Source organism: Macaca nemestrina, chromosome 20 (assembly GCF_043159975.1).
Source record: "Macaca nemestrina isolate mMacNem1 chromosome 20, mMacNem.hap1, whole genome shotgun sequence".
In the NCBI taxonomy this organism is placed as follows: domain Eukaryota; kingdom Metazoa; phylum Chordata; class Mammalia; order Primates; family Cercopithecidae; genus Macaca; species Macaca nemestrina.
In genome coordinates this window covers 65,016,197-65,043,352 of record NC_092144.1, presented here as the reverse complement: position 1 = coordinate 65,043,352, position 27,156 = coordinate 65,016,197, and the positions used below count along the sequence as shown (strand labels likewise).

The 27,156-nt window shown below is 49.3% G+C and overlaps 1 protein-coding gene and 1 pseudogene across 1 annotated transcript; both read right to left on the bottom strand.

The window, feature by feature from the left end:
- Positions 1-418: 418 nt before the first annotated feature.
- LOC105469839 (killer cell immunoglobulin-like receptor 3DL1) lies at positions 419-12,007 on the bottom strand (annotated as a pseudogene).
- A 2,061-nt stretch (positions 12,008-14,068) lies between these two features.
- Positions 14,069-24,886, bottom strand: LOC105484389 (killer cell immunoglobulin-like receptor 3DS1). Its single transcript, XM_071087858.1, is given in 10 exon segments — positions 14,069-14,525; positions 14,527-14,682; positions 14,782-14,834; positions 15,296-15,397; positions 16,308-16,358; positions 18,985-19,278; positions 20,887-21,186; positions 22,615-22,908; positions 23,656-23,691; positions 24,853-24,886. Coding segments are annotated over 10 exon segments (1,488 nt in total). The 3' UTR covers positions 14,069-14,357.
- Positions 24,887-27,156: the final 2,270 nt, after the last annotated feature.

Below are 27,156 nucleotides of genomic sequence, written 5' to 3'. Positions count from 1 at the left end.
GCATCGTTAGGTGGAAATTGGACTTCCAGACAGAAATCAGGCTCCACTCTGCCTCCAGAAGCTCAGAGTCCAGGGGTGAGAACCCAGTGCAGAACATATGGGGCTATACGGACATAGTAATGATAACACCAGAAACTTTCAGCGAATAAAGAGTCACATTACCTAAAGGATGAGGGCAGAGGTGTTTATTTGAAGAGGAGAGAGCTACATTGAAATGATAAACAAATTTATAAGTTTCACTGCTGACAGAAGGCTGAAAGATAGTATGAGGGGAGGTGGAACAGCATGAGGGAAGGTGGAACAGCACGTGTCTAAGTGCCGTGTTAAGAGGGAGCCTCCTGTATGTCTGGAATTGTGAGTTCCTCAGTGTGGCTGCAGCCTCCAGTAGGACTAGGAAGTAAGCCAGTAGGTTGGAGAGGTGGGCTGGGGTCAAGTGAAGTGGAGAATTGTGGGCTCAGCAAAGGAGTGTGTTTTCTCTGCAGCAGGCAGTGGGGACCTTAGACATTTGTAAGCAAGAGAGAGGCACGTTCAGATTCGTGGTGTGAGGAAGAGCGATGCCCTAAGATGCAGACTCACACCTTCAGATTCCTGCGGCTGGTACATTGGAACTGTGAAGCCGGTTTTGAGACAGGGCTGTTGTCTCCCTAGAAGACCCTGCAAGGCCTGACGGTGGTGCTCATGGATAGAAGACAACTTTCGATCTGGGCTCAGCATTTGGAAGTTCCGTGTACACACTGGTATCTGTTGGGGGTGTCTTGGGCCTCTGAGAAGGGCGAGTGATTTTTCCCTGTGTGAGAACGCGGTGATCCAGCTGTGCGTATGTCACCTCCTGAGGGTCTTGTTCTTCAGAGTCCTAGAGAGAGAGAAATGTTGAGTGAGGGAGGGGCTCACATTCTTCAGGACTATTAGGGAATAAGATTCGATCCACGAGGCTGGGGCGAGGAGGACCTACCTCCCTGTTCACTGTTCTGTCCCCCGCAGGCTCTTTGTCCATTACAGCAGCATCTGTAGGAGACAAAAGTCATCAAAACAGCTGGGAGGGCACGTCTGGGTCCTCATTTCATGTGCAGAGTCCAACACACAGGGGAGGCCGTAGGTGCCTGAGGTCCCTCAGCTGCCAACAGCCAGACTCAGACATTCTGTCTCTCTGAGTTCAAGACCCCTTCCCATGAACGGCTCTCAACTGGCATCCCAGTGATTCTGCCTCCCACTTTCTGCCTGTCATGGAACCTTCTCCTGGATGTCAGTGGCTGCAGGGACATGAGGATACAGTTGAGAATCAGGCAATGGTCTGTGAGCTGAAGGCAGGGACAGGGTGTCTGGTGCTCTCTCTAGAAAGCTCTGCCTCTGTGGCTCCTGCCTTGGGCCAGAGACCATCCTGCCGGTGAGGAACACACACCTTCCTGCTCCCATCCCGCTTCCCCACACGGCCCTGAGGTCTGTGGCCTCTGCTTCGTGAGACTTACTCTTTTTGTTGGAGCACCAGCGATGCAGGAGAAAGAAGAAGATGGTGAAGAGGATCATGACCACTGAGGTCCCAATCAGAACATGCAGGTGTCTGGGGATACCTGGAGGAAGAAGAGACTCCAATAAGAAGCTAATCATAGCAGTTCCTTCTTATGGATTGTCTCTCGTTTCTTGATTGACAGGTAACCATGTGGAATGTCTCCTTAGGACAAGCGGCCTGATGGCGGGAGACCCAGCTTTCTCCTGCTCTGTTTTGAGGAAGGAGGAAGGGGACCAGGAGCCAAGGAACGTGGGAGCCTCTAGAAACTGGGATATATGAAGACCAGATTCTCGCCTGGAACCTTCGGAGGGAAGGCAGCCTTGCTGTCACCTTGATTTTAGCCCAGTGAGGTGCATTTCATCCTTTGAGCTACAGCACGGTAAAATAATTAAAAAGCCGTTTTGTTTTCATCCACCAATTTTGTGGAAATTTGTTATGGCAACAATAGAAAAGGATTCTAACTGCACAGCCTGAGCATGGGGCCATGGCTGAATGAGTCAGTGAGTCGGAGTGTGCGTGCAAGGCTCTTTACTGCAAGGCTCTGGCTCTGCTGAGTGAGCCAGGGTTGCCTCATGACCCACAGGAGTTCATTCCTTGGCAAGTGGAACTTCTCTAAAACACCTCACCCTCATTAGATGTTCCCTTCCCTTCCCTCTTTCAAGCCCCCAGGAATTTATCCTCCAGTTAGGAATGCAGGGAGAACACTGCATTTTTCCTGAGAAGGATGTCAGATTTGCAGTCATTCTTCCAGCTTGTAGGAGGTCTCAGCTACAGAAAATTAGAGATGAAGAGACTTCACGGAGCCCTGTGCTGGGCCAAGATCCCTTTTGCTGTTGGAGTGTCTGGAGTTCAGAGAGTTGGTGGAAGACAGGCCCACAGTCAGAGCTGGGAGGTGCTGAGCCAACGCTTGAATCCAAGGATTCCACCTCCCCAGGTTTCCAAAAGCAGAGATAAGAGGGGTTCTTTACTCACTGGTTTTGGAGCTTGGTTCAGTGGGTGCAGGCCAACTACGTGAAGGGTTTCCTAGAACAGAGACAGGAGAGAGGTGAGGAAATGAGGGTGCCTGTCCTCTACTCAAGGGAAATCTTTGAGGTTGGTTCACGGCCAACACTCTGTTATCCAACACTGGGCTCTGGGAGTCCTGGGGTCCTCTTCTCCATAATTTTTGTATGTGTTACCCATTGTCTCGAGACTTTAACATATAGAGAGAAAACAGGAACATCACATTACCTGACTTAAAAATATGTAATGAGCCGTAGTAAACAAAACAACATGACGTTGGCATAAAGAAAAGTGCATAGAACAACGGAGTAAAATGAAGAACACAGATACAATCTATGCGTCTACATTCAACGGCTTTTTTGTTTTTTTGAGATGGAATCTTGCTCTGTCACCCAAGCTGGAGTGTAGAGGTGCAATCTCGGCTCACAGCAACCTCTGTCTCCTGAATTCAAGCAATTCTCTTGCCTCAGACTCTCGAGTAGTGGTATGACCGGTGCTGACCACCATGCTCAGCTAAGTTTTGTACTTTTAGTGGAGACAGGGTTTTACTATGTTGGCCAGGCGGGCCTCGAACTCCTGGTCTCAGGTGATCCACCCACCTTGGCCTCTGAAAGTGCTGGGATTGCAGGTGTGAGCCACCATGCCCAGCCAATCCAATGCATTTTGACAAAAGTGTCAAGAACCTACAATCAGGAAAGGACAGTCTTTTCAATAAATGATGCGGGGAATACGGGTTATCTCCATGCAGGGAATGAAACTGCACCTGTACCTCTCACCATTCAGGAACGTCAAATCCAAATGGATTAAATACATGAGTCTAAGTCCTGAACCTATGAAACATGTAGAAGAAAATATTGGGGAAATGCTTCAGGACATTTGTCTGAGAAAAGACATTTTGTTTAAAACCTCAAAAACACAAGTAATCAAAGCAAAAAAACAGACCACAGGGATTATATCAAACTAAGCAGCTTCTGCACTGCAAAACAAATAACCAACAAAGTGAAGAGACAACCCACAGAATGGGAGCCAATAATTGCAAACAATGCATCTGAGACGGGATTTATAACTAGAAATACAAGAAGCTCACATAACTCAATAAAACAAATAATTTAACTAAAAAATGAGCAAAAGACATGAACAGATATTTCTCCACAAACAAAACATGTAAATGGCCATCATGTGTATGAAAGTGTTCAGTGTCACTCATCATCAGGGAAATACAAATGAAAAATCACAATGAATTTTCATCTCACCCCATTAAAATGGTTTTTATCCATAAGACAGACAAAACAAATGCTGGCAAGATGACAGAGAAAGGAGAAACCTGGTACCCTGTTGGTAGGAAAGTAAATTAGTACAGCCATTATGCAGAAAAGTATGGAAGTCCTTTAAGAAACTAAAAAGAGGCTGGGCATGGTGGCTCATGCCTGTAATCCCAGCAGTTTCGGAGAGCGAGGCGGGCACCTCGTTTGAGGTCAGGAGTTTGAGAGCAGCCTGGCCAACATGGGGAAACCCTGTCTGTACTAAAAAATATGAAACGTAGCTAGGCGTTGTGGTGTACACCTGTAATCCCAGCTCCCAGGGAGGCTGAGGCAGAAGAATCATTTGATTCCAGGAGGCCTCTGCCTCCCAGGAGGTTGCAATGAGCCTAGATTGTGTCAGTTGCACTCCAGCCTGGGCTACAGAGGAAAGCTCTGCCTCAAAAACAAAAACAAAACAAAAACCAAACAAACGACTAAAAAGAGAATTTTCATAGTATTCACAAATTCACTACTGGGTTTACATCCAAAGGAAAGGACTTCAGTGTATTGAAGTTCTATCTGCACTCCCATGACTGTTCCAGCACAGTTCACAGTAGCTAAGATGTGGAGTCCACCTACCTGCCCATCAGTGGGTGAACGGATAGAGAGAATGTGGTACATACACACAGTGGAGACTACTCATCCATAGAGACAGTAACATCCTGACATTTGCAGCCACATGGATGGAACTGGAGCTCATTACAAAGATTGCCAATTCTCACCCTTATGCAAGAGCTCTAAAGTGGATCTCAATAAGGTAGAGAGTAGAATGGTGGCTACCAGAGGCCAGGAAGGTAATGGTGGAGGGTAAAAACAACACAAAACAAAAACCAGAACAGAATATAAATGTATTTATGACCACTAGACTTTACACTTAAAAATGGTAAAGGTGGTCAATTTTATAGGTATTTTTAACCTCAACAATTATTTTTTCAAATGAAAAGGAAAGGGTGTAAGGGTTCCTGGTGATGATATGTCTGTGTGAGTGAGAGGCCAGGGTGGGCTTCTGGGAAATGAGTAAGATTCAGGGGCTGAGGGAACCTCTGATCTCCCCAAACTGAGCCCAGTCTCCCTCCTCTGGGTCTGTCCTGACCAGTTTCTCCATCTGCCTGGGTGCCTGGAGCCCTGACCACGGACCACCACGCAGGCCATGCAGGAGGGTTTGGAGGTGCCCTCTCTGCCATCCTGCGTCCTGATCCCGCCCTCACACCGAAGCTTGGTCTTCTCTCTGAACCTGTCCATGCTTCTCTCCATCATCAGCAGGAAGCTCCTCAGCTATGGCTCTGGGATCATAAGACATGGGACAGGCATGGGGTTTCCTCACCTGTGACAGAAACGGGCAGTGGGTCACTCGGGCCTGACCACTTGTAGGGTGCGCTACGGAAAGAACCGAAGCATCTGTAGGTTCCTCCGTGGGTGGCAGGGCCCAGAGGGAAGTCGGCCTGGAATGTTCCATTGACGCTTGGCACTGCAGAGAGACTAAGTTCACGAGCCTCCCCCTCCCTGGATAGATGATACATGTCAAACGAGTTCTGGGAGCTGCAGGACAAGGTCACGTTCTCTCCTGCCTGAACCGTGGGGCCCGGCTGGGCTGAGAGAGAAGGTTTCTCATATAGACCTGGAAGGAGAAGAGGCAGTTTCTTCAGGGAGGTTCTTCCCTGTTACAGCTCCCCTCACACCTGAGCTGAGAACTCACTCCCCTGCTCTATGACCTAATGCTCTCTCTGTCTCTCACCCTCCACCCCGTCTCTCTTCATGTCTGTTTCCTCCTTCCACCTTCTCTGTCTCTCTAGGTCTCTGACCTCACTTCCCCAGCCTGAGGTGTGTTTTCCCTTTTTGTATTGTTTTCTTCTCTCTGACCCTCCTTGGATTGTTGACTTGATCTTCCTTTTTCTTTAATTCTGAGTTTCTCACTTTCTGTCTTGTTCATAACCTTCTGCACATTTCTATCTATTATCTATCGATTGATCTAGCTATCTGCCACCTGTCAATCTATCAATTATCTATCTGTAATCTATATCTATGTATCATGTATCTCTCTCTCTATCAATTGTCTGTCTATATCCACCATCTATCTATTATCTATATCTATATATCATCTGTCTATTCCCTCTCTATCTGTCTGCCTCTCTGTCTATGTATCATCTACGTATCTACGTATCTATCTATGTGTCTATCTACCTATCTATCTATCGATCCATTTATCTATCTATCTATCTATCTATCTATCTATCTATCTATCTAATCTATCATCATCAGCTCTATGTATCATCTATCAATCGCTGTCTAAGTATCTATAACCCATCCACTACCTATCATCTACCTATTTATCATCTATCTATAGCTATCTACCCATCTACCATCTGTCTCTCTCCATCTCCTTGTCTTTCTCTGCCTCTCAGTCTCTCTAGTTCTCTTTGGAATCTCTGCAATCCATCCCGACATCTTTATCTATCTCTGTCTTTGTGCCCCTCCCTCAGGGTTCTGATTTTGGAGCTTTTCTCTGCTCCCTTCCATCATTCTCTCCACTCCTCTGCCCTCTCTTCTATCTGTTTATGTGTCTGTGTGTCTCTCAGTCCCCTTCCTCTGGATCATTCTCTGTGTGTTTATGTCTTTGCTTTTTGATGTTCCTGATTTCTCTCTGTGTCTCTCAGGAATCCTATCATATGTGGGGTTCTGTGGAATATGAGCCTCAGAATCCAGTGCGGGGACCCCAAGTACACACAGCATACAGGGGTTGGTGTTCTGGGGCCATGATATCCTGGGACAATGACTCTCCACTGCACAGAAGGCAGAGGTGTCAGAACAAACACGGCATCTGTAGGTGCCACAAGGTCTGAGGCCACAGGGGCTGACTCAGGACAGAAATATGGGCGTCCTTGGGTTCTCCTGGTAGAAACGCTTTGTGGAGGTAAAACAGAAATGAAATTTCTAATCTGTGCCAAGTCTCTGAGCAACGTCAGCACAGAAGGACGACTGTCTCTGGGACATGTCTGTGTCTGAGTGTCCCCTTTAACTCTTTCTCTCTTTTCTACCTCCCTGTATGGCCCCTGTGTCTGTCCTCTGTTATGACACCTGGTCTGTACTTGTGTCTCCTGTTTCTCTGTCTCTGTTGGTACAGACCTCCCCAAGTGAGTCTCTCTCCATAAGAATCCCACACTCATCTTCCTCATGACCACCTGGGGCTTCCAAGTCCTGGATCATTCACTCTGTGTCCCAGTGACAATGAGAAGAATGTCCGGACACTCTCACCTGTGATCACGATGTCCAGGGGGTCACTGGGAGCTGACAACACATAGTCGGAGTGAGTGACAGAACCGTAGCATCTGTAGGTCCCTGCAAGGTCAGACGTCGTGGAATTGATGGAATAGTTGGCCTGGGAACCCCCACCGTGGAGCTCTCCAACAAGGTGCAAGGGCTTCTCAAAGTTCACCTCACTGTGCAGAAAGAAGTGCTCAAACACCATATCTGAAGAACATTGTAGGGTGACCGTCTCTCCTGATTTCACCAGGGGACCTGGGAGGGCCAGGAGGGAAGGTTTTCTGTCGACTCCTAGAAAGAGAGGTTGTGAGTTTAGAAGGCGTCTCCCTTTGTCATCATATCCATGGCACCTGGAACGAGTGAGGGTTCCTCTCCCGGCTGTCTGTCTGTCTCCTCCCTCTCTGTGTCTCCCTGTCTTTTATCCCCTGGTGCAGTTCCCTTCATCTGTGTCCCTCCCTCTTCTCTGTCCGTCTGTCTCTAGTAGCCTCGGACGCCCTTCCCACTGGGCTCAGCTTCATCTCTTAGGCTGTTGTATGTGTTTCCCACTAATCTGTTTCCTGCTGTCTATGTGGGGCTGGAAGAGGATCCAGGCAGGCTGCATATCCAGGCTCTTAGCAGCCTGGTTCAATCTCTTTTGGACAAACTGGAGTCCCTGGCGGGAGGAATGAACTGATCAGTAAGGCAGGCACCAGTGTCCACATTCCCTGTTCCTGGTGGGGATTGGGAGCCTCTCCTGCCATGCCTGTGCCTTCTCCATGGCCTCAGCTTCCACAGGGTGGCTCCTGGTGCTGGTTCGAGGAGCATCGACCCCTCCCTATGTGGATGGAGCCTGGTGGTGGCATCAGCGTCCCGTCCTTTCTGATCTCGGGGTTGCCAACCTTCTCCTTGTTTGTTTTCTTTAATTAATTGATTAATTAATTGATTTTTGAGACAGAGTGTCACTTTTTCACCCAGGCTGGAGTGTAGTGGTGTGGTCTTGGCTCACTGCAACTTCCTCCCAGATTCAAGCGATTGAATCCAGTCGTTGGTTTACTCGTGCCCACCACCATGCCCGGCTATCGTTGTTTGGTTTCCTAACCACGGAGACTCAGCGGAGCAGTTCTCTTCACTTCTCCAGTCTGTAGAGGCCACCTGCCATTGTGGCTCGTGGCCTTCCTCCTCCTTCAAAGCCCACAGTGGCTGATGGAGTCTCCCACTACGCTGCTCTAATCCCCACTCTCCTCATCCGCCTCTTCTCGTTTGGTGCCTTGGGATTCCACTGAGCCCAGTGGGACAGTCCAGGCCCTCTCCCCATCTCAAGGTCAACTCACAACAACCTCAGCTCCATCTTCCCCTTCAGTCCCCTGTCCTTTAGCGTAAAGAGTCACAGACTCCAGGGATTACAATGTAGCCATATTGGGGACAGTTATTCTTCCCATCACAGCACCCATTTCCCTGAGTTCAATCCCCCTTTACCCCAAAGACAGTCAGGTCCTGGGTGATGGGACCCTGACGGACACCCCCAGCAGAAGCTCTGGGATTCAGGAGGTGGGACAAGGAGAAGCCCAGACAGGAGCCCTCTGACCTGTGACCCTGATCGCCAGGGGGTCACTGAGCGCCGACCACTCAGTGGGGGAGTGCGGGTATGAACCCCGACATCTGTAGGTCCCTGCGTGTGCCGGGGTCGCAGGGCCCATGAGGAAGCTCTCCTGGAATATTCGGCTGTGGAAGACGGGAACGTGGCTTCTGTCGTCTTTGTACAGAGTGAAGTTGGTAAAGTTGTTAAGTCCATCACGATAGTAACACCGAAGAGTCACGTGTCCTCCCTGAGGCACCACAGCGCTAGGCCGGGCAAACAAGAAGGTCTTGTCCTGACCACCTGGGGGAAAAGGAGGGGCCGCCTTAGAGAGGAGGATGTGGAGCCGCCCCTCCCTCCGTGTGCTCAGAAGATTCTTCCCCTTTCCATGTTTCTAAGGCTGCTACCGCACCTGGGTATCCAGGGCTATAGGAGGGACCCATCCCACATAGACCTGGCATCTCCCTACAACAAAGGTGTCAGCTGAGAACTTTGAACAAGTGCTGAAAAAGGGACTCTTACTAGATTTTAACACTTCAAGATGACTCACATAAAACAACACAAAGTGGACACGGCATGGAGGGCATGTCCTTTGTGAATGGAATATCAGCCAGTGCATGAACTGAGTCCCCATCAGAGATTTGGAATGTCAGGGTCATGGCTGTGGTTTCCCCACCTCTTCTGGTAGAATGACAGCAGCCACACTGCAGCCCTGACCGTCATGCAAACACTGGAGGGTGTGAGTTACACCTTTGTCCTCAGAGGACCTGCTGTTCCTAGCACTGCTTCCCTCCCTTCCTCAGTCGCTGACACCACTTCCTCCCTGCACACCTCAGCTTGGAGCACCCCAAGCTCACCCCGGTCTTCACAGAGCTTGTCTCAGCCAAGGGTAAGAAAGGCCAGAGAGGACGAGGTCAGAAGTGTGAGCCGAGCACCCCAGGGTCCCCCCTTCTTAGTTTATGAGAGACTGTCTGACAGGACTTCCCTCCTGTTTCAGGAAAATCCTCTTAGGTGGGGAGATGACACCCTAAGGGTTGGGGAAGGACTCACCCGTGTGTGGACAGGCCCTCTGGACCAAGAAGAACCCTGGAAAGAAAGATCATGATGGATGATCCATCTGCAGGCAAACCAGGGCCTCCCCTGCTGCCCCCACGGAGCTGTGCGTCTGGGCAGCCAGGCCCTTGCTGGGCTGAAGGTAAACTCACCCTGGCTGCCCACCTGCCCCCACAACAGGGATCTCAGCTGTGCAGAGACCAAGCCTCCTGATCCAGATCTGCACCCCAGGCCTAGATCTACACAACAGGCCCATATGTCCACTCCATGCTGATATCTCTACTCCAGGCCCTTATCTCCCCTCCAGGCCCATATCTCCGCTCCAAACCCATATCTCCCCGCCAGGCCCATATGTGCACTCCAGGCCCATATCTCCACTCCAAACCCATATCTCCCTTCTAGGCTCCTATCTCCACCCCAGGCCCATATCTCCACTCCAGGCCCATATCTCCACTCCAGACCCATATCTCCTTTCCAGGCTCCTATCTCCACCCCAGTCCCATATCTCCAATCCAGGCCCATATCTCCACTCCAGGCTCATATCACAATTCCAGGCACATGTCTCAATTCCAGGCCCATATCTCCACTCCAGTCTCATATCTCCACTCCAGGCCCGGAATCCTCTCCAGGCCCATATTTCTGCTGCAAACCCATATCTCCCCTCCAGGCTCCTATCTCCACTCCAGGCCCCTATCTCCACCCCAGGCCCATATCTCCTCTCCAGGCTCATATCTGCATTCCAGGCTCATATCTCCACTCCAAACCCATATCTCCCCTCCAGGTTCATATGTCCCCTCCAGGCCCAGATCTGCAGTGTATGTCCATATCTCCACTCCAGACCCATATCTCTACTCCAGGAACATATTTCCACTGCACGCTCCTATCTCCACTCCAGGCCCAGATCTCCAGCCCAGGCCCATATCTCCACTCTAGACCCGTATCTGCACTGCAGGCCCGTATCTCCACTCCACGCTCATGTCTCTACTACAGGATCCTATCTCTATTCCAGGTCCATATCTCCACTCCAGGCCCATATCTCCACTCCAGGCCCATATCTCCACCCCAGGCCCATATCTCCTCTCCAGGCTCATATCTGCACTCCAGGCTCATATCTCCACTCCAAAGCCATATCTCCCCTCCAGGCTCATATCTCCCCTCCAGGCCCGTATCTCCACTCCAGGTCCCTATCTCCACTCCAAACCCATATCTCCCTTCCAGGCTCCTATCTCCACTCCAGACCCATATCTCTACTCCAGGAACATGTCTCCTCTCCAGGCTCCTATCTCCACTCCAGGCCCAGATCTCCAGCCCAGGCCCAGATCTCCACTCCAGGCCCATATCTCCACTCTCGACCCGTATCTCCACTGCAGGCCCGTATCTCCACTCCATGCTCATGTCTCTACTCCAGGATCCTATCTCTATTCCAGGTTCATATCTCTACTCCAGGCCCAAATCTCCACTCCAGGCCAATATCTCTATCCCAGGCCCATATCTCCACCCAGGCCCAGATCTCCACTACAGGCCCATATCTCCATTCCAGGCCCAGATCTCCACTCCAGGATCATATCTCCACTCCAGGCCCAGATCTCCACCCCAGGACCATATCTCCACCCAGGCCCATATGTCCATTCCAGGCCCATCCCTCCATGCCAGGCCCATGTCTCTATCCCAGGCCCATATCTCCACCCCAGGCCCATATCTCCACCCAGGCCCAGATCTCCACTCCAGGCCCATATCTCCACTCCAGGCCCAGATCTCCACTCCAGGATCATATCTCCACCCCAGGCCCATATCTCCACTCCAGGCCCAGATCTCCACTCCAGGATCATATCTCCACTCCAGGCCCAGATCTCCACTCCAGGATCATATCTCCACCCCAGGCCCATATCTCCACTCCAGGCCCAGATCTCCACTCCAGGATCATATCTCCACTCCAGGCCCAGATCTCCACTCCAGGATCATATCTCCACCCCAGGCCCATATCTCCACTCCAGGCCCAGATCTCCACTCCAGGATCATATCTCCACTCCAGGCCCAGATCTCCACTCCGGGCTCATATCTCCACCCAGGCCCATATCTCCACTCCAGGCTCAGATCTCCACTCCAGGATCATATCTCCACTCCAGGCCCATAACTCAACCTCCAGGTCCAGATCTCCCCTCCAGGCCCAGATCTCCACTCCAGGATCATATCTCCACTCCAGGCCCATAACTCAACCTCCAGGTCCAGATCTCCCCTCCAGGCCCAGATCTCCACCCCAGCGCTTCCTCCGTCGATTCCCTTCCGGGACTCACCAAAACACGCCAGGCTGACGACCATGGGCGACATGGTGCTGCCGGTGCAGACAGGTGGCCGCGCCCCAGCTCAGCTCAGCAGCGCACAGGATGTTATCTGGCGCCCTGCCCATGCAGTTGACGTGCTGACCACATCATGGGAGGGTGACGTACGCAGGCTCTTCCTACCTTGCATGAGGTGCAGCGGGTGCTCACTCAAGAGTGCAAAATGGCTTCCTGGAAATTGTTCTCACTAGAACTGACACCTTGTGTCCTTCACTATGACCAGCTCAAAACATGTCTGAGATCCAACCTCCCGGACACGAGGTGACTGAAATCTGTGCTGACGTGAAAGCCTTTTATGTATTTCTGTTGTTTTTATTTGTGTTTCAAACTCTTCTCCGTGTATAATATGCGAAATGTCTAATAGGTATTATGAACGTTGTCAGAGCAATTGTGACGAATAAACCATTAAGATGTTTTATACTTGTATTTCTAGTATGACAGCAGAACCAGTTTAAATGATTTAAATACCCAGGGAAGGATTATGCAATTATTTACAATCTTAGAACTGTTCTTCATCAGCAAAACCCACAACATGTCAATTCTGGATTTTTGTCATTTTATGTACAATTAGTCTCATGACCTGAGATTCCAGAGTCCCAGCACATGGTTCGCTCTCTGTCTGTCTCTCTGCCTCCCTCATTTTAAATTGTATGGAAATATCCAGTAACATAATGCTATAAAAAATCAAGTGTCCCCCAGCACTTTGGGAAGCCGAGGTGGGTGGATCAACGGAGGTCGGGAGTTCGAGACCTCCCTGGCCAACTTAGAGAAACCATGTCTCTGCTAAACATACAAAAATTAGCCATGCCTGGTGGTGGGCACCTGTCATGCCAGCTACTCAAGAGGCTGAGGCAGGAGAATCGCTTGAACCTGGGAGGCGGAAGTTGCAGTGAGCCGAGATTGTGCCACTGCAGTCCAGCCTGGGTGACAGAGCGAGACTCTGCCTGAAGAAACATAAAAAAAACGTAGCAAATAGCCTATAGTAAGAAACTAGAGGACTCCAGCTACCAAATTGTAAGGGTTTGTAAAAGCCTACGGAATGTGCAGCATCCTCAAGAGAGCGAACACAGAGAGCCCCTTATCGGAAACCAGTGTCTAAAATACATCCGTGAACACACAGCCCCGTTAGAACTGACAAAGGCTGCCGTGTGGTTTAAGGAGGACTAGAATGTCTTCTCCATAGATAACATGGGCCCGAGGGTTACACATAGAAAAAAATAAATCTACATGTATTCTCACACTATAAAACACTTCTTGTTTTTTATCTTGGTATTGTAAATTTTTTATGATTTATATTTAAAATTGAGAAATAAAAGTTAGATACAGTCGTCCTTCACTATTCGTGAGTGATTGGTTTCAGGATCTCGGCTCAGATACCACAGTCTGCAGGTGCTCAAGCCTCTTACATAAAATGGTCCAGCGTTTGCATATAACCCATGTTCATCCTCCTGTGTACATGAAATCATCTCTAGATTACTTATAATTCCTGACACAGCCTACACACCATTCCGTTTGTGTCCATTCAACATAGTTTTGCTTTTTGAAATTTTGTGGATTTTTTCTCTGAATATTTTTGATTTATAGTTGGCTCAACAAACACCTGTAAACCCCACAGATCTGGAGGAGCGACTGTGTATTTATGGTATGAAAGATGATGTGTTGACATGTGTCCCCGTGGAGATGAGACTAACAAGGCCTATGACTCTACAGATGTTTCATCTTGGAATGGCTCTGCCAGCTTTCCAGGTCTGCAGAGAGTAAGAATATCACTTGTTCATCTGATTCACGATCCTTGCAACCTCCTATGCCTTGCATCGTTAGGTGGAAATTGGACTTCCAGACAGAAATCAGGCTCCACTCTGCCTCCAGAAGCTCAGAGTCCAGGGGTGAGAACCCAGTGCAGAACATATGGGGCTATACGGACATAGTAATGATAACACCAGAAACTTTCAGCGAATAAAGAGTCACATTACCTAAAGGATGAGGGCAGAGGTGTTTATTTGAAGAGGAGAGAGCTACATTGAAATGATAAACAAATTTATAAGTTTCACTGCTGACAGAAGGCTGAAAGATAGTCTGAGGGGAGGTGGAACAGCATGAGGGAAGGTGGAACAGCACGTGTCTAAGTGCCGTGTTAAGAGGGAGCCTCCTGTATGTCTGGAATTGTGAGTTCCTCAGTGTGATCGCAGCCTCCAGTAGGACTAGGAAGTAAGCCAGTAGGTTGGAGAGGTGGGCTGGGGTCAAGTGAAGTGGAGAATTGTGGGCTCAGCAAAGGAGTGTGTTTTCTCTGCAGCAGGCAGTGGGGACCTTAGACATTTGTAAGCAAGAGAGAGGCACGTTCAGATTCGTGGTGTGAGGAAGAGCGATGCCCTAAGATGCAGACTCACACCTTCAGATTCCTGCGGCTGGTACATTGGAACTGTGAAGCCGGTTTTGAGACAGGGCTGTTGTCTCCCTAGAAGACCCTGCAAGGCCTGACGGTGGTGCTCATGGATAGAAGACAACTTTCGATCTGGGCTCAGCATTTGGAAGTTCCGTGTACACACTGGTATCTGTTGGGGGTGTCTTGGGCCTCTGAGAAGGGCGAGTGATTTTTCCCTGTGTGAGAACGCGGTGATCCAGCTGTGCGTATGTCACCTCCTGAGGGTCTTGTTCATCAGAGTCCTAGAGAGAGGGAAATGTTGAGTGAGGGAGGGGCTCACATTCTTCAGGACTATTAGGGAATAAGATTCGATCCACGAGGCTGGGGCGAGGAGGACCTACCTCCCTGTTCACTGTTCTGTCCCCCGCAGGCTCTTGGTCCTTTTCAGCAGCATCTGTAGGAGACAAAAGTCATCAAAACAGCTGGGAGGGCACGTCTGGGTCCTCATTTCATGTGCAGAGTCCAACACACAGGGGAGGCCGTAGGTTCCTGAGGTCCCTCAGCTGCCAACAGCCAGACTCAGACATTCTGTCTCTCTGAGTTCAAGACCCCTTCCCATGAACGGCTCTCAACTGGCATCCCAGTGATTCTGCCTCCCACTTTTTGCCTGTCATGGAACCTTCTCCTGGATGTCAGGGGCTGCAGGGACATGAGGATACAGTTGAGAATCAAGCAATGGTCTGTGAGCTGAAGGCAGGGACAGGGTGTCTGGTGCTCTCTCTAGAAAGCTCTGCCTCTGTGGCTCCTGCCTTGGGCCAGAGACCATCCTGCCGGTGAGGAGCACACACCTTCCTGCTCCCATCCCGCTTCCCCACACGACCCTGAGGTCTCTGGCCTCTGCTTCGTGAGACTTACTCTTTTTGTTGGAGCACCAGCGATGCAGGAGAAAGAAGAAGATGGTGAAGAGGACCATGGCCACTGAGGTCCCAATCAGAACATGCAGGTGTCTGGGGATACCTGGAGGAAGAAGAGACTCCAATAAGAAGCTAATCATAGCAGTTCTTTGTTATGGATTGTCTCTCGTTTCTTGATTGACAGGTAACCATGGGGAATGTCTCCTTAGGACAAGCGGCCTGATGGCGGGAGACCCAGCTTTCTCCTGCTCTGTTTTGAGGAAGGAGGAAGGGGACCAGGAGCCAAGGACAGTGGGAGCCTCTAGAAACTGGGACATGTGAAGAGCAGATTCTCGCCTGGAACCTTCGGAGGGAAGGCAGCCTTGCTGTCACCTTGATTTTAGCCAGTGAGGTGCATTTCATCCTTTGAGCTACAGCACTGTAAAATAATTAAAAAGCCGTTTTGTTTTCATGCACCAATTTTGTGGAAATTTGTTATGGCAACAATAGAAAAGGATTCTAACTGCACGGCCTGAGCATGGGGACATGGCTGAATGAGTCAGTGAGTCGGAGTGTGCGTGCAAGGCTCTTTACTGCAAGGCTCTGGCTCTGCTGAGTCAGCCAGGGTTGCCTCATGACCAACAGGAGTTCATTCCTTGGCAAGTGGAACTTCTCTAAAACACCTCACCATCATTAGATGTTCCCTTCCCTTCCCTCTTTCAAGCCCCCAGGAATTTATCCTCCAGTTAGGAATGCAGGGAGAACACTGCATTTTTCCTAAGAAGGATGTCAGATTTGCAATCATTCTTTCAGCTTGTAGGAGGTCTCAGCTACAGAAAATTAGAGATGAAGAGACTTCACTGAGCCCTGTGCTGGGCCAAGATCCCTTTTGCTGTTGGAGTGTCTGGAGTTCAGAGAGATGGTGGAAAACAGGCCCACGGTCAGAGCTGGGAGGTGCTGAGCCAAGGCTTGAATCCAAGGCTTCCACCTCCCCAGGTTTCCAAAAGCAGAGATAAGAGGGATTCTTTACTCACCGGTTTTGGAGCTTGGTTCAGTGGGTGCAGGCCAACTACGTGAAGGGTTTCCTAGAACAGAGGCAGGAGAGAGGTGAGGAAATGAGGGTGCCTGTCCTGTACTCAAGGGAAATCTTTGAGGTTGGTTCACGGCCAACACTCTGTTATCCAACACTGGGCTCTGGGAGTCCTGGGATCCTCTTCTCCATAATTTTTGTATGTGTTAACCATTGTCTCGAGACTTTAAGATATAGAGAGAAAACAGGAACATCACATTACCTGACTTAAAAATATGTTACAGAGCTGTAGTAAGCAAAACAGCATGATGCTGGCATAAAGAAAAGTGCATAGAACAATGGAGAAAAATGAAGAACACAGATATAATCTATCCGTCTACATTCAATGGTTTTTTTTCTTTTCTTTTCTTTTTTTTTTTTTTTGAGATGGAATCTTGCTCTGTTAACCAGGCTGGGGTGCAGAGGTGCAATCTCGGCTCACAGTAACCTCTGTCTCCTGAATTCAAGCAATTCTCTTGCCTCAGACCCTTGAGTAGTGGTATGACAGGAGCTGACCACCATGCTCAGCTAATTTTTGTACTTTTAGTGGAGACAGGGTTTTACTATGTTGGCCAGGCGGGCCTGGAACTCCTGGTCTCAGGTGATCCATCCACCTTGGCCTCTGACAGTGCTGGGATTGCAGGTGTGAGCCACCATGCCCAGCCAATCCAATGCATTTTGACAAAAGTGTCAAGAACCTACAATCAGGAAAGGACAGTCTTTTCAATAAACGATGCGGGGAAAACGGGTTATCTGCATGCAGGGAATGAAACTGCACCTCTACCTCTCACCATTCAGAAAAGTCAAATCCAAATGAATTAAATACATGAGTCTAAGTCCTGAACCTATGAAACACGTAGAAGAAAATATTGGGCAAATGCTTCAGGACATTTGTTTGAGAAAGGACATTTTGTTTAAAACCTCAAAAACACAAGTAATCAAAGCAAAAAACAGACCACAGGGATTACATCAAACTAAGCAGCTTCTGCACTGCAAAACAAGCAACCAATAAAGTGAAGAGACAACCCACAGAATGCGAGCAAATATTTGCAAACTATGCATCTGAGACGGGATTTATAACTGGAAATATAAGAAGCTCACATAACTCAATAAAACAAAGAATTTAACTAAAAAATGAACAAAAGACATGAACAGGCATTTCTCCACAAGCAAAACATATAAATGGCCATGATGTGTATGAAACACTGTTCAGTATCACTCATTATTAGAGAAATACAAATTAAAATCACAATGAATTTTCATCTCACCCCATTAAAATGTCTTTTCTCTGCAAGACAGGGAAACAAATGCTGGCAAGATGGTAGAGAAAGGAGAATCCTACCAACCCTGTTGGTAGGAAGGTAAATTAGTACAGCCATTAAGCAGAAAAGTATGGAAGTTCTTTAAGAAACTGAAAAGAGGCTGTGCATGGTGGCTCATGCCTGTAATCCCAGCAGTTTCGGAGAGTGAGGCGGGCACCTTGCTTGAGGTCAGGAGTTTGAGAGCAGCCTGATCAACATGGGGGAACCCTGTCTGTTCTAAAAAATACAAAACGTAGCTAGGCGTTGTGGCGTACACCTGTAATCCCAGCTCCCAGGGAGGCTGAGGCAGAAGAATCATTTGATTCCAGGAGGCCTCTGCCTCCCAGGAGGTTGCAATGAGCCTAGATTGTGTCACTTGCCCGCCAGCCTGGGCTACAGAGGAAAGCTCTGCCTCAAAAACAAAAACCAAACAAAAACCAAGCAAAAGACTAAAAAGAGAATTTTCATAGTATTCACAAATTCACTACTGGGTTTACATCCAAAGGAAAGGACTTCAGTGTATGGAAGTTCTATCTGCACTCCCATGACTGTTCCAGCACAGTTCACACTAGCCAAAATGTGGAGTCCACCTACCTGCCCATCAGTGGGTGAACGGATAGAGAGAATGTAGTACATACACACAGTGGAGACTACTCATCCATAGAGACAGTAACATCCTGCCATTTGCAGCCACATGGATGGAACTGGAGCTCATTACAAAGATTCCCAATTCTCACCCTTATGCAGGAGCTCTAAAGTGGATCTCAAGAAGGTAGAGAGTAGTAGAATGGTGGCTACCAGAGGCCAGAAGGAAATGGTGGAGGGTAAAAACAACACAAAACAAAAACCAGAACAGAATATACATGTATTTATGACCACTAGACTTCACACTTAAAAATGGTAAAGGTGGTCAATTTTATAGGTATTTTTAACCTCAACAATTATTTTTTCAAATGAAAAGGAAAGGGTGTAAGGGTTCCTGGTGATGATATGTCTGTGTGGGTGAGAGGCCAGGATGGGCTTCTGGGAAATGGGTAAGGTTGAGGGGCTGAGGGAACCTCTGATCTCCCCAAACTGAGCCCAGTCTCCCTCCTCTGGGTCTGTCCTGACCAGTTTCTCAATCTGCCTGGGTGTCTGGAGCCCTGACCGCGGACCACCACGCAGCCCATGCAGGAGGGTGTGGAGGTGCCCTCTCTGCCATCCTGCATCCTGATCCCACCCTCACACCGAAGCTTGGTCTTCTCTCTGAACCTGTCCATGCTTCTCTCCATCATCAGCAGCAAGTTCCTCAGCTATGGCTCTGGGATCATAAGACATGGGACAGGCATGGGGTTTCCTCACCTGTGACAGAAACGGGCAGTGGGTCACTCGGGTCTGACCACTTGTAGGGTGTGGTACGGAAAGAACCGAAGCATCTGTAGGTTCCTCCGTGGGTGGCAGGGCCCAGAGGGAAGTCGGCCTGGAATGTTCCATTGATGCTTGGCACTGCAGAGAGACTAAGTTCACGGGCCTCCCCCTCCCTGGATAGATGGTACATGTCAAACGAGCACCGGGAGCTGCAGGACAAGGTCACGTTCTCTCCTGCCTGAACCGTTGGACCCGGCTGGGCTGAGAGAGAAGGTTTCTCATATAGACCTGGAAGGAGAAGAGGCAGTTTCCTCAGGGAGGTTCTTCCCTGTCACAGCTCCCCTCACATCTGAGCTGAGAACTCACTCCTCGGATCTATGACCTAATGCTCTCTCTGTCTCTCACCCTCCACCCCATCTCTCTTCAGGTCTATTTCCTCCTTCCACTTTCTCTGTCTCTCTAGGTCTCTGACCTCACTTCCCCAGCCCGAGGTGTGTTTTCCCTTTTTGTATTGTTTTCTTCTCTCTGATCCTCCTTGGATTGTTGACTTGATCTTCCTTTTTCTTTAATTCTGAGTTTCTCACTTTCTGTCTTGTTCATAACCTTCTGCACATTTCTATCTATTATCTATCGATAGATCTATCTATCTACTACCTGTCAATCTATCAATTATCTATGTGTAATCTATACCTATGTATCATGTATCTCTCTATCAATTGTGTATCTATCTATCCATCATCTATCTATTATCTATATCTATGTATCATCTGTCTATTCCCTCTCTATCTGTCTGCCTCTCTGTCTCTATGTATCATCTACGTATCTATGTATCTATCTATGTGTCTATCTACCTATCTGTCTATCGATCCATTTATCTATCTATGTAATCTATCATCATCATCTCTATGTATCATCTATCAATCGCCGTCTAAGTATCTATAACCCATCCACTACCTATCATCTACCTATTTATCATCTATCTATATCTATCTACCCATCTACCATCTGTCTCTTTCCATCTCCTTGTCTTTCTCTGCCTCTCAGTCTCTCTACTTCTATTTGGAATCTCTGCAATCCATCCCCACATCTTTATCTATCTCTGTCTTTGTGCCCCTCCCTCAGGGTTCTGATTTTGGAGCTTTTCTCTGCTTCCTTCCATCATTCTCTCCACTCCTCTGCCCTCTCTTCTGTCTCTTTATGTGTCTGTGAGTCTCTCAGTCCCCTTCCTCTGGGTCATTCTCTGTGTGTTTATGTCTTTGCTTTTTGATGTTCCTGATTTCTCCCTGTGTCTCTCAGGAATCCTATCATATGTGGGGTTATGTGGAATATGAGCCTCAGAATCCAGTCTGGGGACCCCAAGTACACACAGCATACAGGGCTTGGTGTTCTGGGGTCATGATATCCTGGGATGATGACTCTCCACTGTACAGAAGGCAGAGGTGTCAGAACAAACACGGCATCTGTAGGTGCCACAAGGTCTGAGGCCACAGGGGCTGACTCAGGACAGAAATATGGGTGTCCTTGGGTTCTCCTGGTAGAAACGCTTTGTGGAGGTAAAACAGAAATGAAGTTTCTAACCTGTGCCAAGTCTCTGAGCAAAATCAGCACACAAGGACGCCACTCTCTGGGACATGTCTCTCTGTCTGGGTGTCCCCTTTAACTCTTTCTCTCTTTTCTACCTCCCTGTATGGCCCCTGTGTCTGTCCTCTGTTATGACACGTGGTCTGTACTTGTGTCTCCTGTTTCTCTGTCTCTGTTGGTACAGACCTCGCCAAGTCAGTCTCTCTCCATAAGAATCCCACACTCATCTTCCTCATGACCACCTGGGGCTTCCAAGTCCTGGATCATTCACTCTGTGTCCCAGTGACAATGAGAAGAATGTCCGGACACTCTCACCTGTGATCACGATGTCCAGGGGGTCACTGGGAGCTGACAACACATAGGGGGAGTGAGTGACAGAACCGTAGCATCTGTAGGTCTCTGCAAGGTCAGACGTCTTGGAATTGATGGAATAGTTGGCCTGGGAACCCCCACCATGGAGCTCTCCAACAAGGTGCAAGGGCTTCTCAAAGTTCACCTCACTGTGCAGAAAGAAGTGCTCAAACACGGTATCTGACGAACATTGTAGGGTGACCGTCTCTCCTGATTTCACCAGGGGACCTGGGAGGGCCAGGAGGGAAGGTTTTCTGTGGACTCCTAGAAAGAGAGGTTGTGAGTTTAGAAGGCGTCTCCCTTTGTCATCATATCCATGGCACCTGGAACGAGTGAGGGTTCCCCTCCCTGCTGTCTGTCTCTCTCCTCCCTCTCTGTGTCTCCCTGTCTTTTATCCCCTGGTGCAGGTCCCTCCATCTGTGTCCCTCCCTCTTCTCTGTCTGTCTCTAGTAGCCTCGGACGCCCTTCCCACTGGGCTCATCCTCATCGCTTAGGCTGCTGTATCTGTTTCCCACTAATCTCTTTCCTGCTGTCTATGTGGGGGTGGAAGAGGAACCACGGCCAGCTGCATGTCCAGGCTCTTAGCAGCCTGGTTCAACCTGTTGGACAAACTGGAGTCCCTGGCAGGAGGTATGAACTGATCAGTAAGGCAGGCACCAGCGTCCAAAGCCCCTGTCCCTGGTGGGGATTGGGAGCCTCTCCTGCCATGCCTGTGCCTTCTCCATGGCCTCAGCTTCCACAGGGTGGCTCCTGGTGCTGGTTCGAGGAGCATCGACCCCTCCCTATGTGGATGGAGCCTGGTGGTGGCATCAGCGTCCCGCCTCTCCTGATCTCGGGGTTGCCAACCTTCTCCTTGTTTGGTTTCTTTAATTAATTGATTAATTAATTAATTTTTGACACAGAGTTGACTTTTTCACCCAGGCTGGAGTGTAGTGGTGTGGTCTTGGCTCACTGCAACTGCTACCTCCCGGATTCAAGAGATTGAATCCAGTCGTTGGTTTACTCGCACCCACCACCATACCCGGCTATGGTTGTTCGGTTTCTTAACTTGTCCTTGACCATGTTCCTGTGTTGGTTTCCTGTTGCTGTGGCAGAAAATTATCACAAACATGGTGGCAGGAGAGAATACACTGACCCCTTCCACTTTTAGAGTCAGAAATTGGATCCAGTTCTCCCTGTGCTAAGATCAAGGCGTCTACAGAACTGTGTTCCCTCTGGAGACTCAGCGGAGCGGTTCTCTTGACTTCTCCAGCCCGTAGAGGCCACCTGCCATTATGGCTCGTGGCCTTCCTCCACCTTCAAAGCCCACAGTGGCTGATGGAGTCTCCCACGACGCTGCTCTAATCCCCACTCTCCTCCTCCTCTCGTTTGGTGCCTTGTGATTCCACTGAGCCCAGTGGGACAGTCCAGGCCGTCTCCCCATCTCAAGGTCAACTCACAACAATCTGAGCTCCATCTTCCCCTTCAGTCCCCTGCCCTATAGCACAAAGAGTCACAGGCTCCAGGGATTAGAATGTAGCCATATTGTGGACAGTTATTTTCCCATCACAGCACCCATTTCCCTGTATTCAATCCCCCTTTACCCCAAAGACAGTCAGGTCCTGGGTGATGGGACCCTGGTGGACACCCCCAGCAGAAGCTCTGGGATTCAGGAGGTGGGACAAGGAGAAGCCCAGACAGGAGCCCTCTGACCTGTGACCCTGATCGCCAGGGGTTCACTGAGTGCCGACCACTCAGTGGGGGAGTGCGGGTATGAGCCCCGACATCTGTAGGTCCCTGCGTGTGCCTGGGTCACAGGGCCCATGAGGAAGCTCTCCTGGAGTATTCTGCTGTGGAAGACGGGAACGTGGCTTCTGTCGTCTTTGTACAGAGTGAAGTTGGTAAAGTTGTAAAGGCCACGACGATAGTGACACTGAAGAGTCACGTGTCCTCCCTGAGACACCAGAGCGCTGGGCCGGGCAGACAGGAAGGTCTTGTCCTGACCACCTGGGGGAGAAGGAGGCACCACCTTAGAGAGGAGGATGTGGAGTCGCCCCTCCCTCCCTGTGCTCAGAAGATTCTTCCCCTTTCCATGTTTCTAAGGCTCCTACCACACCTGGGTGTCCAGGGCTACAGGAAGAACCCATCCCACATAGATACGGCGTCTCCCTACAACAAAGGTGTCAGCTGAGAACTTTGAACAAGGGCTGAATAAGGGACTCTTACTAGATTTTAACGCTTCAAGATGACTCACATAAAACAACACAAAGTAGACACGGCATGGAGGGCATGTCCTTTGTGAATGGAATATCAGCCAGTGCATGAACTGAGTCCCCATCAGAGATTTGGAATGTCAGGGTCATGGCTGTGGTTTCCCCACCTCTTCTGGTAGAATGACAGCAGCCACACTGCAGCCCTGACCGTCATGCAAACACTGGAGGGTGTGAGTTACACCTTTGTCCTCAGAGGACCTGCTGTTCCTAGCACTGCTTCCCTCCCTTCCTCAGTCGCTGACACCACTTCCTCCCTGCACACCTCAGCTTGGAGCACCCCAAGCTCACCCCGGTCTTCACAGCGCTTGACTCGGCCAAGGGTAAGAAAGGCCAGAGGGGACGAGGTCAGAAGTGTGAGCCGAGCACCTCAGGGTCCCCCCTTCTTAGTTTATGAGACACTGTCTGACAGGACTTCCCTCCTGTTTCAGGAAAATCCCCTTAGGTGGGGAGATGACACCCTAAGGTTTGGGGAAGGACTCACCCGTGTATGGACAGGCCCTCTGGACCAAGAAGAACCCTGGAAAGAAAGATCATGATGGATGATCCATCTGCAGGCAAACCAGGGCCTCCCCTGCTGCCCCCACTGGGCTGTGCGTCTGGGCAGCCAGGCCCTTGCTGGGCTGAAGGTAAACTCACCCTGGCTGCCTACCTGCCCCCGCAGCAGGGATCTCAGCTGCCCAGAGACCCAGCCTCCTGATCCAGATCTGCACCCCAGGCCTAGATCTACACAACAGGCCCATATCTCCACTCCATGCTGATATCTCTACTCCAGGCTCACGTCTCCACTCCAAACCCATATCTCCCCTCCAGGCTCCTATCTCCCCTCCAGGCTCATATCTGCACTCCAGGCCCATATCTCCACTCCAAACCCATATCTCCCCTCCAGGTTCATATCTCCCCTGCAAGCCCATATCTCCTCTCCAGGCCCAGATCTCCACTCCAGGTCCATATCTCCACTCTAGACCCATATCTCTACTCCAGGAACATATCTCCAGTCCAGGCTCCTATCTCCACTCCAGGCCCAGATCTCCAGCCCAGGCCCATATCTCCACTCTAGATCCGTATCTCCACTCCATGCTCATGTCTCTACTCCAGGATCCTATCTCTATTCCAGCTTAATATCTCTACTCCAGGCCCATATCTCCATTACAGGCCCATCCCTCCATGCCAGGCCCATATCTCCACCCCAGGCCCATATCTCCACCCAGGCCCGTATCTCCCCTCCAGGCCCATATCTCCACCCAGGCCCATATCTCCACTCCAGGCCCATAACTCCACCCCAGGCCCCTATCTCCACCCCAGGCCCATATCTCCACCCCAGGCCCATAACTCCACCCAGGCCCATATCTCCACTCCAGGATCATATCTCCACTCCAGGCCCAGATCTCCACTCCAGGATCATATCTCCACTCCAGGATCATATCTCCACTCCAGGATCATATCTCCACTCCAGGCCCATAACTCAACCTCCAGGCCCAGATCTCCCCTCCAGGATCATATCTCCACTCCAGGCCCAGATCTCCACTCCAGGATGATATCTCCACTCCAGGCCCAGATCTCCACTCCAGGATCATATCTCCACTCCAGGCCCATAACTCAACCTCCAGGTCCAGATCTCCCCTCCAGGCCCAGATATCCACCCCAGAGCTTCCTCCGTGGATTCCCTTCCGGGACTCACCAACACACGCCAGGCGGACGACCATGAGCGACATGGTGCTGCCGGGGCAGACAGGCGGCTGCGCCCCAGCTCAGCTCAGCAGCGCACAGGATGTTATCTGGCGCCCTGCCCATGCAGTTGACGTGCTGACCACATCATGGGAGGGTGACGTACGCAGGCTCTTCCTACCTTACATGAGGTGCAGCGGGTGCTCACTCAAGAGTGGAAAATGGCTTCCTGGAAATTGTTCTCACTAGAACTGACACCTTGTGTCCTTCACTATGACCAGCTCAAAACACGTCACAGATCCAACCTCCCGGACACGAGGTGACTAAAATCTGTGCTGACGAGAAAAACTTTTCATGTATTTTTGTTGTTTTTATCTGTGTTTCAAACTCTTCTCCGTGTATAATATGCGAAATATCTAATAGGTATTATGAACATTCTCAGAGTAATTGTGACGAAGAAACCATTAGGATGTTTCATGCTTGTATTTCTAGTACGACAGCAGAACCAGTTAAATGATTTAAATACCCAGGGAAGGATTATGCAAAAATGTACAATCTTAGAACTGTTCTTCATCAGCAAAACCCACAATATGTCAATTCTGGATTTTTGTTGTTTTATCCACAACTGGTCTCATGACCTGAGAGTCCAGAGCCCCGAACTTATGGTTCACTCTCTCTCTGTCTCTCTGCCTCCTTCCTTTTGAATTGTATGGAAATATCCAGTAACACAATGCTGTAGAAAATCAAGTGTCCCCCAGCACTTTGGGAAGCCGAGGTGGGCGGATCAGCGGAGGTCAGGAGTTCGAGATCACCCTGGCCAACTTAGAGAAACCATGTCTCTGCTAAACATACAAAAATTAGCCATGCCTGGTGGTGGGCATCTGTAATGCCAGCTACTCAAGAGGCTGAGGCAGGAGAATCGCTTGAACCTGGGAGGCGGAAGTTGCAGTGAGCCGAGATCGTGCCACTGCAGTCCAGCCTGGGCAACAGAGTGAGACTCCGCCTCAAGAAAATTTTAAAAAGCATAGCAAATTGCCTATAATAAAAAACTAGAGGACTCCAGCCACCAAATTGTAAGGGTTTGTAAAAGCCTATGGAATGTGCAGCATCCTCAAGAGAGCAAACACAGAGAGCCCCTTATCGGAAAACAGTGTCTAAAATACATTCGTGAACACACAGCCCCGTTAGAGTTGACAAAGGCTGCCGTGTGGTTTAAGGAGGAATAGAATGTCTTCTCAATAGATAACATGGGCCCAAGGGTTACACATAGAAAAAAATAAATCTAAACGTATTCTCACACTATAAACCACTTCTTGTTTTTAATCTTGTTGTTGTAAATTTTTTATGATTTATATTTAAAATTGAGAATCATCATTCATTATTCGTGGGTGATTGGTTTCAGGATCTCGGCTCAGATACCACAGTCTGCAGGTGCTCAAGCCTCTTACATGAAATGGCACAGGGTTTGCATATAATCCATGCTCATCCTCCTGTATACATGAAATCATCTCTAGATTACTTATAATTCCTGACACAGCCTACACACCATTCCATTTGTGTCCATTCAATATAGTTTTGCTTTTTGAAACTTTGTGGATTTTTTCTCTGAATATTTTTGATTTATAGTTGGTTCAATAAACACCTGTAAACCCCACAGGTCTAGAGGAGCGACTGTGTATTTATAGTATGAAGATGATGTGTGGACATGTGTCCCCGTGGAGATGAGACTAACAAGGCCTATGACTCTACAAATGTTTCATCCTGGAATGGCTCTGCCAGTTTTCCAGGTGTGCAGAGAGTAGGAATATTACTTGTTCATCTGATTCACGATCCTTGCAACCTCCTATGTGCTGCATCTTTGGATGGAAATTGGAGTCCCAGAGACAAATCAGGCTCCGCCTGCTTCCAGAAGCTCAGATTCCAGGGGTGAGAACCCAGTGGAGAACATATGGGGTTATATGGACATAGTAATGATAACACCGGAAACTTTAGGCAAAAAAAGAGTCATCTATAGAATGAGGGCAGTCACGTTTATTTGAAGAGGAGAGAGCTACATAGAAATCACAACAAATTTTTATAAGGTTTACTGATGACAGAAGACTGAAAAATCGTCTGAGGGGAGGTGGAACAGCATGAGGGAAGGTGGAACAGCATGAGTCTAAGTGCCGTGTTAAGAGGGAGCCTCTTGTATGTTTGGAATTGTGAGTTCCTCAGTGTGACTGCAGTCTCAAGTAGGACTAGGAAGTAAGCCAGGTAGGTTGGAGAGGTGGGCAGGGGTCAAGTGAAATGGAGAATTGTGGGCTAAGCAAAGGAGTGT